The 17,017-nt window shown below is 32.3% G+C and overlaps 1 protein-coding gene across 1 annotated transcript; it reads left to right on the top strand.

Annotated features, from left to right (window-relative positions):
• Window positions 1-491: 491 nt before the first annotated feature.
• On the top strand, window positions 492-821 carry LOC138337905 (uncharacterized). Its single transcript, XM_069288343.1, has one exon. The coding sequence runs from the start codon at window positions 492-494 to the stop codon at window positions 819-821; it is 330 nt and encodes a 109-aa protein (XP_069144444.1).
• Window positions 822-17,017: the final 16,196 nt, after the last annotated feature.

Below are 17,017 nucleotides of genomic sequence, written 5' to 3'. Positions count from 1 at the left end.
CCAACTTTTTTCCAGTCAACACCACTTATTCGGCATAGGATTATGCTAAGTTGTACATTCAAGAAGTGTTAAGACTTCATGGAGTTCTGGTCTCCATTTCAGATAGAGGTGTACACTTTACTTCTCAGTTCTAGATGTCTTTCAAAAAAGGTTTAGGATTAAAGGTGCGCTTAAATACTCTTTTTCATCCTTAAATGGATGGGCAAGAAAAGCGTACCATCCATATTTCAAAAGATATGTTCAGATCTTGTATGACATATTTCAAGTGTAATTGAATGATTACCTACCTCTCATAGAATTCTCTTACAACAACAGCTACCATTCGAGCAACCAAATGGCTCCATATGAAGCTCTTTATGGTAGAAGATGCATATCTCCTTGGGTGGTTCAAAGTAGGTGAAGCAACGTTGATAGGACTATATATAGTTTACCAAGCCTGAAAGAAGGTGCAGGTGATTAAAGAAAAGTTGAAGACTGCACAACGTCGTCAGATGTCTTACAGAGATGTGAGGAGAAGTCCATTGGAGTTTGAAGTGAATGATTGGATATATCTGAATGTTTCACCCATGAAGGGTGTTATTAGGTTTGGTAGAAAGGGCAAGCTTAGTCCTCGGTATATCGATCCTTATAGAATATCTAACAGGATTGACAATGTAGCTTATGAGTTTGAGCTACCACAAGAGTTAACAACAGTTGTACCGGTATTTCATATATCCATGTTAAAGAAGTGCATGGGTGATCCTTCATTGATTGTATCGGCTGAGAATGTTGGGATTAAGGATACATTGTCCTATGAAGATATTACGGTTCAGATTTTATAACGCCAAGTCTGAAAGTTGAGAAGAAAGGAATTAGCGTCATTTAAGGTATTTTGGATGAACCAATTTTCTGAAGAAGAGACTTGGGAAGTTTAAAAAGGCTGCGAATAAGAGATATCCACATCTCTTTGAATTCAGAGAAAATGCAAATCAAGTCACTAATTCTCTTTATTATAATTTATGAACTACGAGTAAGCATGATTGTTATTTGCTTTTGGATAGTTAAGTGTTGAATTGATGTTACCATCCTTAGCATAGTGAAAGAAATCGCATTCGAGGACGAATGTTCCCAAGGGGCAGGTATTATTATATCTCATAACTCATAATACCCAAGAATAAGCTAGAAACTAATTTATCACTTTTTGAAACAATAGTAAAAATGTGGAAAATTTCATAAGTGTAAAAAGTGAATTTTTTATCATTTTCAAATGACCATAACTTCTGGCTCAGCGTGAGTTCGAGTCAGTTCTCTATATAGTTGGAAATCCTTGGATATATCTTTCCAATGCCGTTAAGTTGGTGATTTTCGATATCATATGATGGAGATATGCCTATAAGAAGTTGAGCAATTGGATATAGTAAGGTCCAAAACCGGATTTTAGTAAGAGTAAACTTGTCATTTCACCCAACTATTTCCTAATTTATTTTAATAGTTTAGTAGGGGTAAAACTAAGCCTAAAGTGAGTTTTAGAAAATTATTCACTCTTAGGGCATAGGAGAAAAGAGAAGAGAAGAAGTATAAAGGAAAAAAGTTCAAGAATTCATCAAGAATGCCAAGATCATTGAGTGGAATTCGTCGGGGATGGTCCCTATTAAGGTATGTAAGATCTTTCTGTGTTGGGTTAGTTTAACCACACACAAATTTGTTCAATTCAGTGAATTTAGAGCATATTGAATGATCGTCATTACTGTTCTTGAAGAACAATGGTTGAATTCTTGTAAGTTGAGTTCTAGTATGCTTTTAGTTGATTGAATTCGTGTTTTCGGGTTGTTCTTGAAGTATAATCTATTGGGTATTGCGGTTATTAGTGATCCTATTGGTGGGAGATCCATGTTTAGAAGGTTTAAAAATAACTGAGAGGAAAAGTTGAAACACCCATCCGACAAGCCCTGGGAGCCACGCCTACCAGATCCCCTCTTGATATTCTCTGTCCGTCAGGATTTGGTGTGTCTAGAGCCCCTCTTGATAGATTCTGCCCGTAGAGCTCCACTTCTCTAAGATCTCCAAAGACACCTGGAGACCCCGCTCTTTCCCCATCTTTTCGTACTAGTTTCTAAGTGATGTACCCACATTCTTAGTTTACTCCAACACTCTAGGTAAATCTAAACATCATGAAACTATCCATAAACATGAGATTATGAATTTTTAATCCATAATTCAATTCAAAGAAAGTTAATATCAAAGTTAAGAAAGTTAAGAATTCAAGTCTAAAGATAAGAAGTAAGATAAAGTAAAGTCCTTAAAGGTTTTCAAGAGTCGTATACAAATATATTGACTTTATCTTAAGACTGTAGTTTGAAGCTAAGTAAAGAGTAAGTTGAAGTTATTTTATTCAATGGCATATGGGGACTAAGTATTCCCAAAAAGATTTAAAATGTTTTAACATTAAATTGGTAAAGAAACTGTGATTTCCAAGGAGCCTTAGGGCAAATTTTCAGAAAACAACTATAGCCTTCTAATTGAAGCTAGCAGGGAAACTATTATTTCCAAAAATAGCCTTTGATCTAAGAATTTTGAGCACTAATCTCAAAACAACAGAATTAGTATTTTTGTAAAACAAAAAAGCCAACATATTTTTGGGAGTAGTATTGAGCACCGATATAGGGGAGAGTTCAGACAACTAATAGCATCCATAAACTATGTAGCCACCATGGGTAAAAAAGGTTCATACTTTTATTATGAAACCTTTCACAGTACACTAGTGGATCGATAGGTAGTTCAGGTCTTATATCTTTGGCCAGATATAGGATGCGCTAGAAGCGTGATATAGATCATTGTATCATCACTATAACTTTTAAGTGATGATTTCCGGTTCGAGAAACTCTCACATAAGTTATTGTATTCTTATATGCACTAGTTTACTTGTATTTTTACATACATACCATACTTAAATTGTATCTGTCATACATTCAGTGTTTACATCATGATTCAGGCAGTCTTTTCTTATATTGCAGTTACATTAAAAATTTGCATTATATTTATAAGAATTAAGTTATTGGTACGTTGAGCAGTTACAAGGTAACTATTCCTTCCTACTATTTTTCAAGCTTAAGTGTTATTAGCATTCCAACTTGCATAGTCGTACAATCAAAGTAGTGATTCCAATTGGCCGGCATCATATTATGATGAAGACACAGGTAAATAGGATCAGATATCAACATACCCTTGATCCAGTGAACAGCATTGAGTTAGTTGGTGATCCTCCCTTTATTTCAGAGGACATATTTTACTAAAACTATTTAGTATTTAGTTGTTAGGATAATTGATGGTCCTTTCCTAATATCCATATTTATTTTAGTGGCTTCATAGGCAGATGGTAGTAGTTTTCTTTGTCATTTCCTTTCGCTTATAATTTACTAAAACATTAGGTTGCCATTTTGGCTATTTACTTATTTCAAGATATTTCCTTGAGTTATATCTGATGTTTAAGTCTTTCATTGAGTTAAATAGGCAAGGCCAAGGGTTCTTTGAAGGCTAGCAATGGTCATCGGGTGTCAATAATGTCCATGGTGTAGGCTTAGGGCTTAACAGGTAACGGAACCTCACATCTCCGCGCTAGCCCTAAATATACTCAGTTAATTGATAGATGTGAGATCATTGAACCGTTATATTTTTTATATACCTATATAACCATATGTCACCCAATTGACCCTTTACAACTTATTGTTCTTACATTTGTTTTCATTTCAATCATAATCACCTCTTTGTTTCATGAGTGTATAGCGAATATACTTTTTACAATAATTCTCTTTGAAGTGGATTGCACTTCGCACTCACATAGGTGATTTCTTACCGTGACATCACGTAGATACACTATTTGATTAAATCTCCCAAACTTATCAAGTCATTAAAACCTTTAAGTTTTATCAACTCATTAACAAGTATTAATATTTTTATTTCTTTTCAAACATTATCTTTATCATAAAAATTGATTGAATTGATTGACAATGTTGAACCGTTAGTGAAAACTTTGTTTTCTCCTTGAACCTAGCTCTTTGGATCTCCAGTCTACTAGGTATAGTTACCACTGTGATGTCTTGTCCTAAGTCGTAAACCCATTGCCTTCAGATACTTATTCAATTGCCTATATCATAAGGCCTTTCATTAGTTAATCTGACATATTATCTCTTGAATTCACATAGTCGAATGCGATAATTCCACTAGAGAGCAATTGTCTTACGGTATAATGTCTTCATCGTATATGACAATATTTCCTATTTTACATGATAATCCCTTGATTACCTATTGGTGTTTCAATATCACAATGTATGCATATAGGTCCCACAAGTTTGGGCCATAATTCAATGTCTTCTAAGAAATTTGTGAGTCTATCAACTTCTTCATTAGCCTTATCTAAGGCAATAAATTTAGATTCCATTGTAGAGGGAGTGACACATGTCTTTTTAGAAGATTTCTAAAACATTACTCGTCCATCAAGTATAAACACATAACCGCTTGTGTATTTTTTTTATTTGACCTGGTGATCCAATTTGAATCGATATATAATTCAATCACAACATGATATATTATTATAATGCAAAGCAAAGTTTTGGATATGTTTCACATACCCCAACAGACACATTTCATTGTCATCCAATGAGTTTGATTATGATTAGTAATGAATATACTAAGCTTTCTAATAACCCTTGCTATATCTGGTTGTGTGCATTTCATAATATACATCAAACTTTCCAATACTCTAACATATTCCAACTGAGAGTCACTTTTACTTTCATTCTTTTGAAATGTAGAGCCTATATCATTTAGAGTATTCACATCATTGAAACTCAAGTATTTGAACTTGTTTAATACACTTTCAATGAAATTGAGATAATGCTAGTCCTTGATGTATTTTAGTTATCTTGATCCCTAATATCAAATCAACAACTCCTAAGTCTTTCATATTGAACCTGTTGGACAACATGCGCTTAGTTGCATTTATATCGTCAATATATCTACTCATTATTAACATGTAATCAATATACAAACAAACAATAACTTCATGATTCTGAATGCTTTAAAGGTGAACACATTTATCAAACTTGTTAATCTTAAATCCATTTTTCAACTTTGTTTGGTCAAAGATAGCATGACGTTTTTGGGTGCTTGTTTGAGCCCATAAGGTGACATATATGCACACTTTTTCTTATTTGCCAGGAACTACAAACCCCTTAAGTTTTACCATACAAATTTCTTGCTCCAACTCTCCATTTAAGAAGGTTTTCTTAGCAACCATGTGATAGATTTTGAGATCATGCATGACCCCTAGTGCTATCAACATACTAATAGATGTTATCCACTGTAACATTTAAAAAAATTAAAAGTCTACGTTTTAAAATTAGTAGCCTAAATTACAACCTAACATAAGGATTAGAGTCTTAAATAAATCCCGACACTTAAAATGAAGGTTTTACGGGTTAAACGTAAAGGTGAGACTCCACAAGAACCAACCAAGGGTCGTTGAGGAGGACCTAAAACAACCCTACAAAACGTCCAAAAAGAGGCCATCTACGGATGGGACCCATGCCCAGTAGGTGTACAAACACACATATTCGTGTGTCGTGGGTCAAGATACAAGGTGAGTGGTTGCATTCCACCACCCACGGAGGTGTAGCACACACCGTATATCAACTCACAGTCCATGAGTTATGGGTCATGGGCCAAGCCTTCAACTTATCCAAAGTCGGCCTAAGTGAGATAGTTTAGGTGATTTCCTTTTTAGTTAATTTTATGAGGGGTAGTTTTATATTGTTTAAGTAAACCTATATAAGATTTTTTAATTCATTAACTAACTTATTCATTTCATAAAATCCCAAAACCCAAGTCTATAACCAACTTTTCCTCAAACAAATTCTCTCTAGAAATCCATGGAAGAAGAAGAAGCAAGGTGAAGCTAGGGTTGAAAAATAACGATTTTCTACTCAAATTCATGGTATATAGTCAATATGGTATAATATGTCTTCATTTATGGGAATCTTTTACCCATAGAGGCCTCTCCATAAACTTGAATTTCAAAACTAGAAAACACAAAACTTAGGTTTTGACTTCAGTCTCATAAATTCCTTTCAATTGATTGTATGTTTATGTATATTATTATGATTTTACATAATTTTATTTTGAATTCATCAATAATCCATAAATTGCTCTATTTTCTTAAAATTGGATCTTAAAGTGTGGGCATTGATTGATGTTAGTAGAATGTTATAGAATTATGAATATTATGAATTGATTACTTGAATCATGATATAATTCATGTTTAGTATATTAATTCTATATATGTTGGTTAATTATGATCCATGGTCCTTGAAGTGAAAATTAGGAGAATTTGGTATCATCATGATATTTATGTGCACACTGTATGAATATCTTGAAACTAATGTGATTATTACTATGATGTAATTGTAGTGTTGTTGGAAGGCTATTCTCACTATAAAAAACATATGAATGAATAGTTGTATGATTATGTATAATTGAATGACTATTCTCAATTATACACTTATGAATTAAAATGACATGTTGTGGGAGGTTTTCTCACAATATGAGGATTCGTAGGTTGAAAGGCTCTTCTCTCCTATTGAATCTATGAACTATCTTATAATGAATATAATGAACTATGGCTTCTCAAGAATGCAATACTTAGTGTGGGATAGGGGTATGTGACTCCATCCATGCATCGCACAAGTGGGCTTTGAAAGTAGTTATGGTGTGTTCCTTTATGTAATGATTACTTATGAATAAAGTATGCTTAATGTGGATTGTTTCAAGAGTTGTTTTCCTTGATATGACTTAATAAAATTGAAGGTTTTCTTGTCGAAGATTATTAACTAAAGATGAAAATAAAGAATAATTCTGATTATGGTGGCCTAGAAGTGGTACATAGTATAAATGCGATTATGGGATCTTTATATACATTTCACAAAAATAACTTAGGGTTACTTATGACATAGTTTTATTATGCTATGATGAGCTATATGTTGAAAAGGCTTTTGACTTATGCTTTAATACTAAAATAAATTATGATTCTCAAACTTGGTAAAATGCAAGCTTTTTGTCCTTTTTAGCATAATTTTGTTCATAACTATCATACTAAGTGCATTTTTGTACTAATACATACTTTCTACATTTTTCAAAATGTGCAGGTTTCGATTCATAAGGCTATCTTCTATTGGTTCAAGCTTAGATCGACTATTCTCCAAGGTTGTTGTGAGACCTCAACATCGAGGATGTATGAGTCATTAGTAGCTTCATTCTAGTACTTTTATTTTCAAATTTATGTTGAAAGGGTTGTGACCCTGTTATTGATTCAAAGATTCGATTAGATGGCTAATTGAGACAAGTTAGATTTTCACATGCTTTTGTAAAATACTTCGATTGTGTGGATAATTTTTTAAAATTTCCACATTTATATATTTTATCTTATGTAATGATATGTTAAGGGCTTGTATGAGACCCCTTATGGGTCAAGTACATCATGTTTCATCTAGGGTGTACCCCTAGGTCATGACATTCTCCCTGCTAGAAAGTATGTATCAAAGTAATCCAAACCTTCCTTTTATTGGTACCCTTTTCCAATAATTCTAGGATTATATATTTCAATAGTCTCATCCGCTTTTATATTCCATTTAAAGGTCCATTTTGATCGTAACGGTTTATATCCTAGAGGAAGATCAACTGATTCTGAAGTATGGTTAGTAAAATTGATTTGATTTCACTATTGACTGCTTATTCCTAAAAGGTTGACTCAAAAGAAGATATCACTGCCTTCAATGTTTGAGATTTATTTTCACATAAGAATACCACAAAATCTGGTTGAAATAAGTGGATTTTTCGTTGACTCTTACAATGTCTCATATCCTTTTTAAGTGGTGTATTATTCATTGATTCTTCCTGTGATCGTTCAAATCTTTTACTTGTCGACTCACGTTACGTTTTCTACGGATAAACATGTTCAAATAACTCAACATTATCTCAATAAATTACTGTATTAAAAAGAATTTGAAGATCATCAAAATTTGTGAACCAAACCCCGACGTAATGTTCACAACATATCCAATAAATAAACAATCCAATGTTTTATGTCCTTTTTATGAATATTGGGTAACAAAACATGTAACTTAGCTTAATATATCTACACTTTGAAATATTTCAAGTTGGGTTTAATTTCTTTCGATAAATCATATGGAATAGATTGTGTTTTCCTGTGGGGTACCTTATTTAGTATTGCCTTAAGGGTAGCTTCCTACCTAGGCTTTGTGGTGAACATGAACTGAATCACGAGGCCTTGTTTATTTCCTTTAATGTTATTTTCTTTATTTCAATCATCTCATTTGATTGTGGTGTATATGATGCAGTAGTTTGATGAATAATATCATATTCTTAACATATTTATGCAAAAGGAGTTTGTATTTACCACCCCTACCACTCAAAATCATTCTTATATTTCGATTTAATTGTCTCTACCTTAATCTTGTATGATCAAATGCAACCATTTCTTCATCCTTATTATTAAGAAAATAAACAGAACAATATCAAGGGCAATCGTGAATAAATGTTATAAAGTACTTTCTCCCACCACGAGATGATATTGACCTCATATCGTATATATTTATGTGAATTAAGTGTAGAGGATTTGAATACTTGTGTACAAACTTAGAAGGATGTTTACAAACCAACATTCAACACAAATTTTACATTTCGATTTATCACACTTGCAGTCAACAATACTTCTAAAAAAATCAATATTTCAAAGACTTTGTTTTATACATGTCCCAAACGGGCATGCAATAAATCATTTGACTTCAAGAAGTAAATAAATTTTTTTTCATTAATACTATCAACAACCATTAGATTGAGTTTTAAAATAAACTCACTAAGGTAGCCCTTTCTAAAGAACATGTTATTCTTACTTATTACAACTTTGTCACTAGTTAGGGCACACTTAAACACTAGTGAAGCAAAAACTAGAATCTTCCTAATACTAGTGACATTTAGAACATTATTTAAAGTAAACACCTTGTCGGATATTATTTTCATCATTATTTTCTCAATTTTTTCAATCCGCGTTGTTGTTTTTCAGATGAATAAATCTTAATCGAACTTAGTATGAGTGTACATGGAGAAGGATTTTTTGGCAGAGCAAACATGTCTAGTGACAGTTGACTAAAGAAATCACTCCTTGGAATTTCCAACTAAGTTCAACTACAAGATAGTAGAGGCTGTGTGCATCTTCCATCTTCTCCATGATGTTCTCCAGACTCTTGCCTTTGTCGTTGTATTTTCTTATAGATTGACATTTAAAAGACTTGTGACTAACCTTACCACAATTTAATAGTTGCCCTTGAATTTCTTCATGGCTTGCTCTCACTTTTGTCCATTGGACTTCATTCTTTACTTTCCTTTGGTGGGAGCTTCTTCAGTAATATTTACTTTCATGATTGTCGAGCTCCCATGAAAATTATTTTTGATAATCTTGTTATCTTCCTTCTTCTTGAGCTGAATAATAAGATCTTCAAATTACATTTCTTTGCATTTGTGCATTAAATAATTCTTGAAGTCATTCCACAAAAGCAATTACTTCTCAATCATTACAACCACTTAAAAATTTCATAAAATACCATGTCCTCAAAAATCAAATCATAAAAAATAAGTTAAAGTTCTTGCACTTGTGATCAAACCATTTCGTTATTTTTACTCATATAGTCAAAAACAATTGCGATATCAAACCTCTTGAAACAAGCATCTTCCGCTTTGTATTTATTCTCAAGTGCATTTCATAATTCTTTTGAAGTTTTCAGTTCACTCAAAACATTATATAAGTCATCCTCTAGAGAACTTAAAATGTAGTCCTTACATAGGACGTCTCTCTGTTTTCATACTTCAAAAATCATGAATTTTCCTCTGATAGAAATTTCTTCATTGATAAATTTCTACAGATCAAGAGTGGTAAGCCAGAAAAATAACCGTTGTTGTCATCATTTGAAATTATACCAAAGAATTATTTTCATCATATGGGGATGGTAATAAAAAAATCTAGGCTTTCTAGTTGTTTAAAACCTTTTCCAACTAGTCTAAGCTTATATTTAATTATAGATCAATCCGGTTTCGACTTTTATTTTGTAAGACTCATTTCCAACTAATTATTTTAAAACCCGATGGTAGAGAAACTAACATCCAAGTTTTATTATAAATTAGTGATTGCATTTCATCATTTCAATATCTTTCCAAAAAATGGACTCATGTGAAGATAAAACTTCTTTCAATGTGAGAGGGTCATCTCGAACATTAAAAATATAAAAAATAGGACTAAATTTTTTTTTTCTAACTCAAGTCTTTTACCTTTTTCTAAATCAAAATCATCAATCTCGTTATTTTCCAAAGTAGTAGTAGAAGAAGTACATAGTGATAAAAAATTTAATTCCTTTGACCCCACTAATTTTAGAATTAAATCAAAATTTATTCTGATGAAAAATTGCATCACTTCATTCAATTATAATATTATATTCGAGACGTAAAAATCTATAGGGGTACTATTTGGAGCATAACAAAGAAAAGCACAAGTAGTAACTTTCTTATCTAACTTTGAAATGTTCGGGTCCATGTAACACCCTAAAATTTTTTTTAGCTAAGATTCGAACCATACATCACGGTGAGTAGTATTTAACCAGGGAATTTAAAATTTCTCAGGTGTTAAGGTCATTATATGTAGCATCTTGAGTTCCAAGAAGAATTTAAGAGAATTCATTGAACTCAGTCCTAAGTTCTTCTAATTTTTGGTAAACTTTAAAACACCATAATGTTCTTTACAAGATTATTTTAGTGGACCATAAGGAATAAAATAAAATATATTCTAATTATATTTCTAACGACACCTAGTTTGTTAAGTTTCGAGTTCAGATGAGTGACATATGTTCTTTTGAAGAAGGACTGTTCAATTAAGGAAAGTTACCCAAGAATAGTGAGGGATATTTTTGTCTTTTCCTTACACAATCATATTTAAATCTTTATTATTAAGGTTTTATAGTTCTAATATGATTAGATTCAGTTTTATTATCCTAATACACACCTAGGTTTTTAGTTGAGAGTTCAAGAAGATAATAGAAGAGAAAAGAGAAGAAGAGGATCAAAGCGTTCGTCGAGATTCTTGAGTTTCCTTATAGATATTCTCCATGTGTTTGACCCCTTAGAGTTATATAAGTTTCCATAGTGTTGGGTTCTTTCACGTTCACACCAAACATGATTTTCATATTCAAATTCGTCCATAAAGATATAAACATTTAGGTTCTTGAAAAGTGTTCTTAAAGTTCATTCTAAATCTTGCTTTGTTGAGGTTTTAATAAATTCTTTATATGAAAGTTAGTTGTTTTGAGGTATTTATTTAGTAGATTAGTGTGTTCTTCTATTGAGAAATTGAATTCAAGTGATTGGAAAAGAAACTGTTTGAATCTAGGCGAACTAGGCTGAGAAAACGCGTAAAGTAAACCGTCGGGGTTTTCCGGGTTGGGGATGGATCACTGCGCCTTCCAGTGTATCCCAACCACACCTATTTATGTAGAGGGCTCATGAAATGCGCCAATCAGGCATTAGGGTTGCCTGCCCCTATCCCTTCTCTGTCCTTTCGCTCGTCTAAGTCCTTTACAAAGGTACCTCGGATCCCTTTACATACTTAACACTATAAACTACTCCTAAATACCTAGAAATCATTCATAACATGAACAACAAACTTGAAAACAAAATTTAAATTCAAGGTGGAGTTAAGAGTTAACACTTGAGAGTTCTTTCGAACATTTTTAGAAATTCCCTATGAGTCTTTTTTTTGAGTCTTCTACGAATTCAAATAACTTGATTCAAGACTCAAGCAAGTGAGTAAAAGAATGAGGAGAATGTATTAATGAGTTTAGTTTATCATCATGATATCCTTCACATCATGAACATAACTCTTGAATTCATAATTCAAATACAAAAGAGAGATTTAAGAGTAGAGTTCAAGAAGTTCATAGAGTTAAATTATGAATCATTTGAGATCATCTATTGATTTTGAGTTAAGATTTGAGGAAGTAAGTATGAGAATTAGAAGTTTCATAGTTGAGTGTTATACTTTTATGTAGACCCTCCAGTTGAGTCTCTCATGCCCATAAATTTTGCATGAAGTTCATAAATGGAGTATCTTGGAGAGGAGTAGTATCTTCAATTTCTAGGTTTTGATTATTGTGTTCCTAATACATTTCGAGATTTTATTTCATAATTATGGGACAGTTATAGATTAACCAGTGGAGTTTATAAATTGAATAGTTCATACTCATAACTCCGCATGACCCCTATTAGTCGAGCATTCTGGAGATAAGAAGTGTGTTTGAGTCATTGAGTTGAGTAGTTTATTACCACAATTCCGCGTGAACCCTTAGTCTAAAATTTTTAAAATGAGTATTATCATTGAAATTCTTGAGTTCTATGTATGGTCAGTTTCAACCTCAATTTGAGTTGTTCACGCCTTTTAATTTTGCATGAACTTTATTCTGTGAAGTCTTTTACATATTTTTCTGAACTTGTTTTAAGACATGAGCACTTTAGTTGAGAAAGACTAGAATCGAGTTTTTTTTAATTAAAATAGTATATGGTAACTAAGTAGTACAAGAGTAAATGTTTTCACATTTAAAAGAGAAGGAAACCGAGATTTCCAAAATAAGTTTTGATCAGTTTGAGTCAGTTTGAGTTACATTTCTTTTTAGGAAAAACATTTCGATTAATAATCTCAAAAAAGTTATGTTTTTAGACATATGAGCTGAGTATGTTTTTGGGAGTAGTATGGAGCACCAATATGGGGACGTTTCAGTTAAATTAAATCTCCATAAGCCATGTAACAAATGTGGGTAGAAAGGGTCATACATTTTAGAGGATTCCTTTATGCTTTAAAGAATAAATTATTGGATACACTTAGTTAAGAGGTTTTATGCCCTGACAAGGTAAAGGACAGTTCTCGCAGCGTGAAGAAAATATTTTATCATCATATAGCTCATAGTGATGATTTTTGATAACAAAATGTCCCACAGAGTCATATTATATTTTATTCTATACAAACTGAGTTGTTATTGTGTTATTCAATATATTGAGTTTCTATGTACAAGTTTAAAAGCTTTAAATATATTGCAACATTTATGTTTCTTTATCTTGAGTTGAGTATCCGGAGTTAAGTATCTTGACTTGAGTATCAAATCTTTGAGTTGAGTATCATATTCTTGAGTTGAGTTTAGTTTAGTGAGTTCAAAAGATGTTAGTATGTTTTCTTTTATCAAGTTCATGTTTATTTTGTGCTTTAAAATTTCCCTTACATGCTCGTACATTTCATGTACTAAGCTATTTGGTCTGCATCGTTTCATTATGCAGATACATGTATACAAGATTATGAACATGTATTTTAATGATACCACATGTAAATCGAGTTATCTATGGTGAGCCTCCTTGCATCCAAAGGATGTAATTATTTGTTTTTAATTTTGTTAGGATGTCGTGTATTTTTTCCCAACTTCCATCATTGTCCTTTAGAGGCTTCATAGATAGAAAATACATTTTGAGAAGTCTGTTTCATTTATTTTATTAAATATTTTACATTCTTGAGTTGCCTATTTCTGGCGAGTTGAATATACTATTTTATTCAAATTTTACCTTTTGAGTTAACGATTTTGTAATTTAGTTCAATGTATTTTATTCACTATAAAGCTTTGTATGCTTCATTTAGTCTTCCACTTATCGTAAGCCATGATGAGGGTTCGCTAGGGGAGTAGAAATGGTTCTTGAATGTCGACCACGTCCAGGGTGTAGACTTGGGTCGTTACATTCCAGAAGCCTCACAAAGGATAGACAATCAAAACTCATAGTTCTACAAAACATGGCTTGTGACCTTTCCACAATTCAAATGGTGTCAATTTTGACTTTTTATGAGGCACGCGATTCAACACATAACAAGCATTTAAAATAGCTTCACCCTATAAATTTAAAGGTGCATTTGACTGAATAAGCATTATATTAGTTAATTAAATCAAAGTTCCATTTTTCCTTTTTGCTACAATATTAGACGAAGTAGAATAAGGAAAATTTGTTTGAATGAAACTCATTTAATTCATATTCATGACCTCTATCACTTCTAATTTTTTATAAAAAAAATTCTTCCAAACTGATTTTAAACTTTATGGAGATATACATTAATGTTTTCAAAATCATCACTTTAATTATTCATAAAGTAAACATATGTAAAATTTGAAAAATCATCAATGAAAGTAATAGATTATCTATTACCTCCACAAGTTATAATTCTTCAAAATTCACAAATATCACTATGAACTAATTCTAAAAATTTAGTTTTTCATTAGACATGCAAATGAGGCCTTATAATGATTTTCACTTTACTACAAGCCTCACACTTTTCAAAATACCATAAACTACTCATGATTCCAACATAAGGATCGTTAATATGATACAAAAGAACATGCCAAAATTTTTAGTAGAACAAACCATATATACAAAATTAGAAACTTTATTCATTTTAATGTTTAGTTTGGTCATCCAATCAAGCGTACCCTTTTCCCACAAAAATACTCTTCTTCAGAATTACATATTAATCAAACTCAATAAACCTTTTGACCTCTTTATTATGAAGAAAACTAGACATCAAATTTTTTCTCACAGAAGTAGTATAAAATACATCTTCGAAAGTTAACACCCTTCTAGAGGTAAAACACAATTCGACATATCCCATTTCAAGCAATGAAATAGTGTGAGAATCACCAAGCATAATTGTTTTGGACTCCTAAAAATGAGTATATTCTTAAAAGCAATCTTTGTTATAACAGACGTGATAGTTTGCACCAGAATTAACCTACCATACATCAACACTCTCAACCATGTTTATGTATCTATAACAGGCACAAAAGGTTTTCAGTAACGTTTTCTTGAGCTGTAGGACCACATTTCTGAAATTTGAAAAATGGAGTAATATGTCCACTCTCTGCACAAACAAAATAGATCTCTTATCTTTAAGTTATTGATTTTTTGCTAGGTTACTTTCACCATTATTTTTCTTGGGAGGTCTCCCACAATCATGCTAATACTCCCTCTTAAGTTGGTGCATACATGTCTCTGATACAAAACTTGTTAATAACTACAACAAATATCCTCTCTGAGACTGCCTTTGTAAGAATGCTTGTAAGTTGATTTTCTTACTTGACAAATGGAGACTGAATAGACTTTGGGTCCAACTTCTCTTTAATAAAATGATGGTCAGTTTCAACATGTTGAGTTCGATCATGTTGTACTGGGTTTTGAGTTATTTGGCAGCAACTCTGTTATCACAAAATAAACTTCTAGACCTTGAACATTCAATTCCAAGATCAAGTAGCACTCCTTTAATCAATATAAGTTCACATAAGCCATTTGCCATATCTCGAAATTATGCTTTCGAAACTTGACTTAGCAACAACCTTTATTTCTTGCTTCTCCAGGTTACAAAATTTCCTTCCACAAACATGAAATAACCTGAAGCAAATTTTCTAGTTGATTGATCTCCTGCCCAATCAGCGTCGATGTAACCTTCAATGGTGGAATCCTCATTTTTTTAGTACAATAAACCCTTTCCAGGTTCACCTTTAATATATGTCAAGATTCTATAATATGGTCTCCTCTGTTCCTCAGTTGGAGCATGCATAAACTGGTTTACCAAACTCACAGCATATGCAATGTCTTGCCAGGTATATGTTAGATGAATAAACTTTCCCACTAGTCGTTGATTACGACCTATGTCTACAAAAAATTTGGTAAAAGAAATTTCAATTGAATGATATATCTCCATTGGTCTTTCAATTGGTTTGTATGTTAAAATGCCTGTTTCATTAAACAAATCAAACACATACGTCTAGATTCGATTGTGATACTTCAATACCCAAAAGATATTGTAGGTGTCCTAGGTCTTTCATTTAAAACATGGTGGCCAAATACCTTTGTTGTTTCTCCATTTCTCCAACATAATTCTTAGTCAAGGCCATATCATCTAAATACACTATTAATGTTGTAATTTTTTATCCTTCGTATTTGACAAATAAAGTGTGATCAAAATTACTTTGTGTATAACCAACAAACATTATTGCTGAGATAAACCTTCCAAACCAGGTTTTAGTTGATTGTTTGAGCCCATACAACGATCTATTCAATTTAAATACATTACCATCATGTACATATCATATTTAACGCTAGGTGGAATCTCCATAAAAACTTCTTCCTCCAGGTAACCATTCAAAAAAGCATTCTCTATGTGAAACTGTTGCAAAGGAAAATTTCGATTCACTGCCACTGATATGAAGATGCAGACCGTATTACGCTTAACAACTGGTACAAAAGTTTCTTGAGAATAATTTTTTGTGTAACCTTTTGCCACCAACCATGATTTACACCTATCGATGCTTCCATCAACTTTTAAGTTTTGTACTGTATACCCATTTGTATTATACATGTCTCTTCCCTTTCGACAATGAAACTGGTTCCCAGTTCAGTTCTTTTCCAAAGCCTCCATCTCTTCATTCATTGTTTTCATCCAATTCAGATCCGTTAATGCTTATTGCACATTATTAGAAATAGACACTATGGACAATTGTTCAACATTTAGGGCATATGACTCTGAAAATATATGAGTAGATGTAAAACTATTGATAGGATATTTAACATTTACTCTAGCATCAGGTTAATATTGTTTCTTTGGGACAACCCTATCGACCATTGTGTTAATCGGGAGGGTAACGAACAATTTGAGAGAGAATCATTTGTTACTTGTGATCTAACATTCAATTGATTATTTTGAGAAGGAGGTTCCTTGATTAATGGTGTTAACACAAGCTCTTCTAATGGATCTTCATCACCGTTATTCATAGATACATTTGGCAAACCTGGAGCATCTACATTGGGCTGATAGCTAGTGACTTGAGGTGTATTTAATTAT

Source organism: Solanum lycopersicum, chromosome 8, assembly GCF_036512215.1.
Source record: "Solanum lycopersicum chromosome 8, SLM_r2.1".
NCBI classification, from domain to species: Eukaryota; Viridiplantae; Streptophyta; class Magnoliopsida; order Solanales; family Solanaceae; genus Solanum; species Solanum lycopersicum.
The sequence above is the reverse complement of the archived record's forward strand: the minus strand, read 5'-3'. Positions and strand labels throughout refer to the sequence as shown.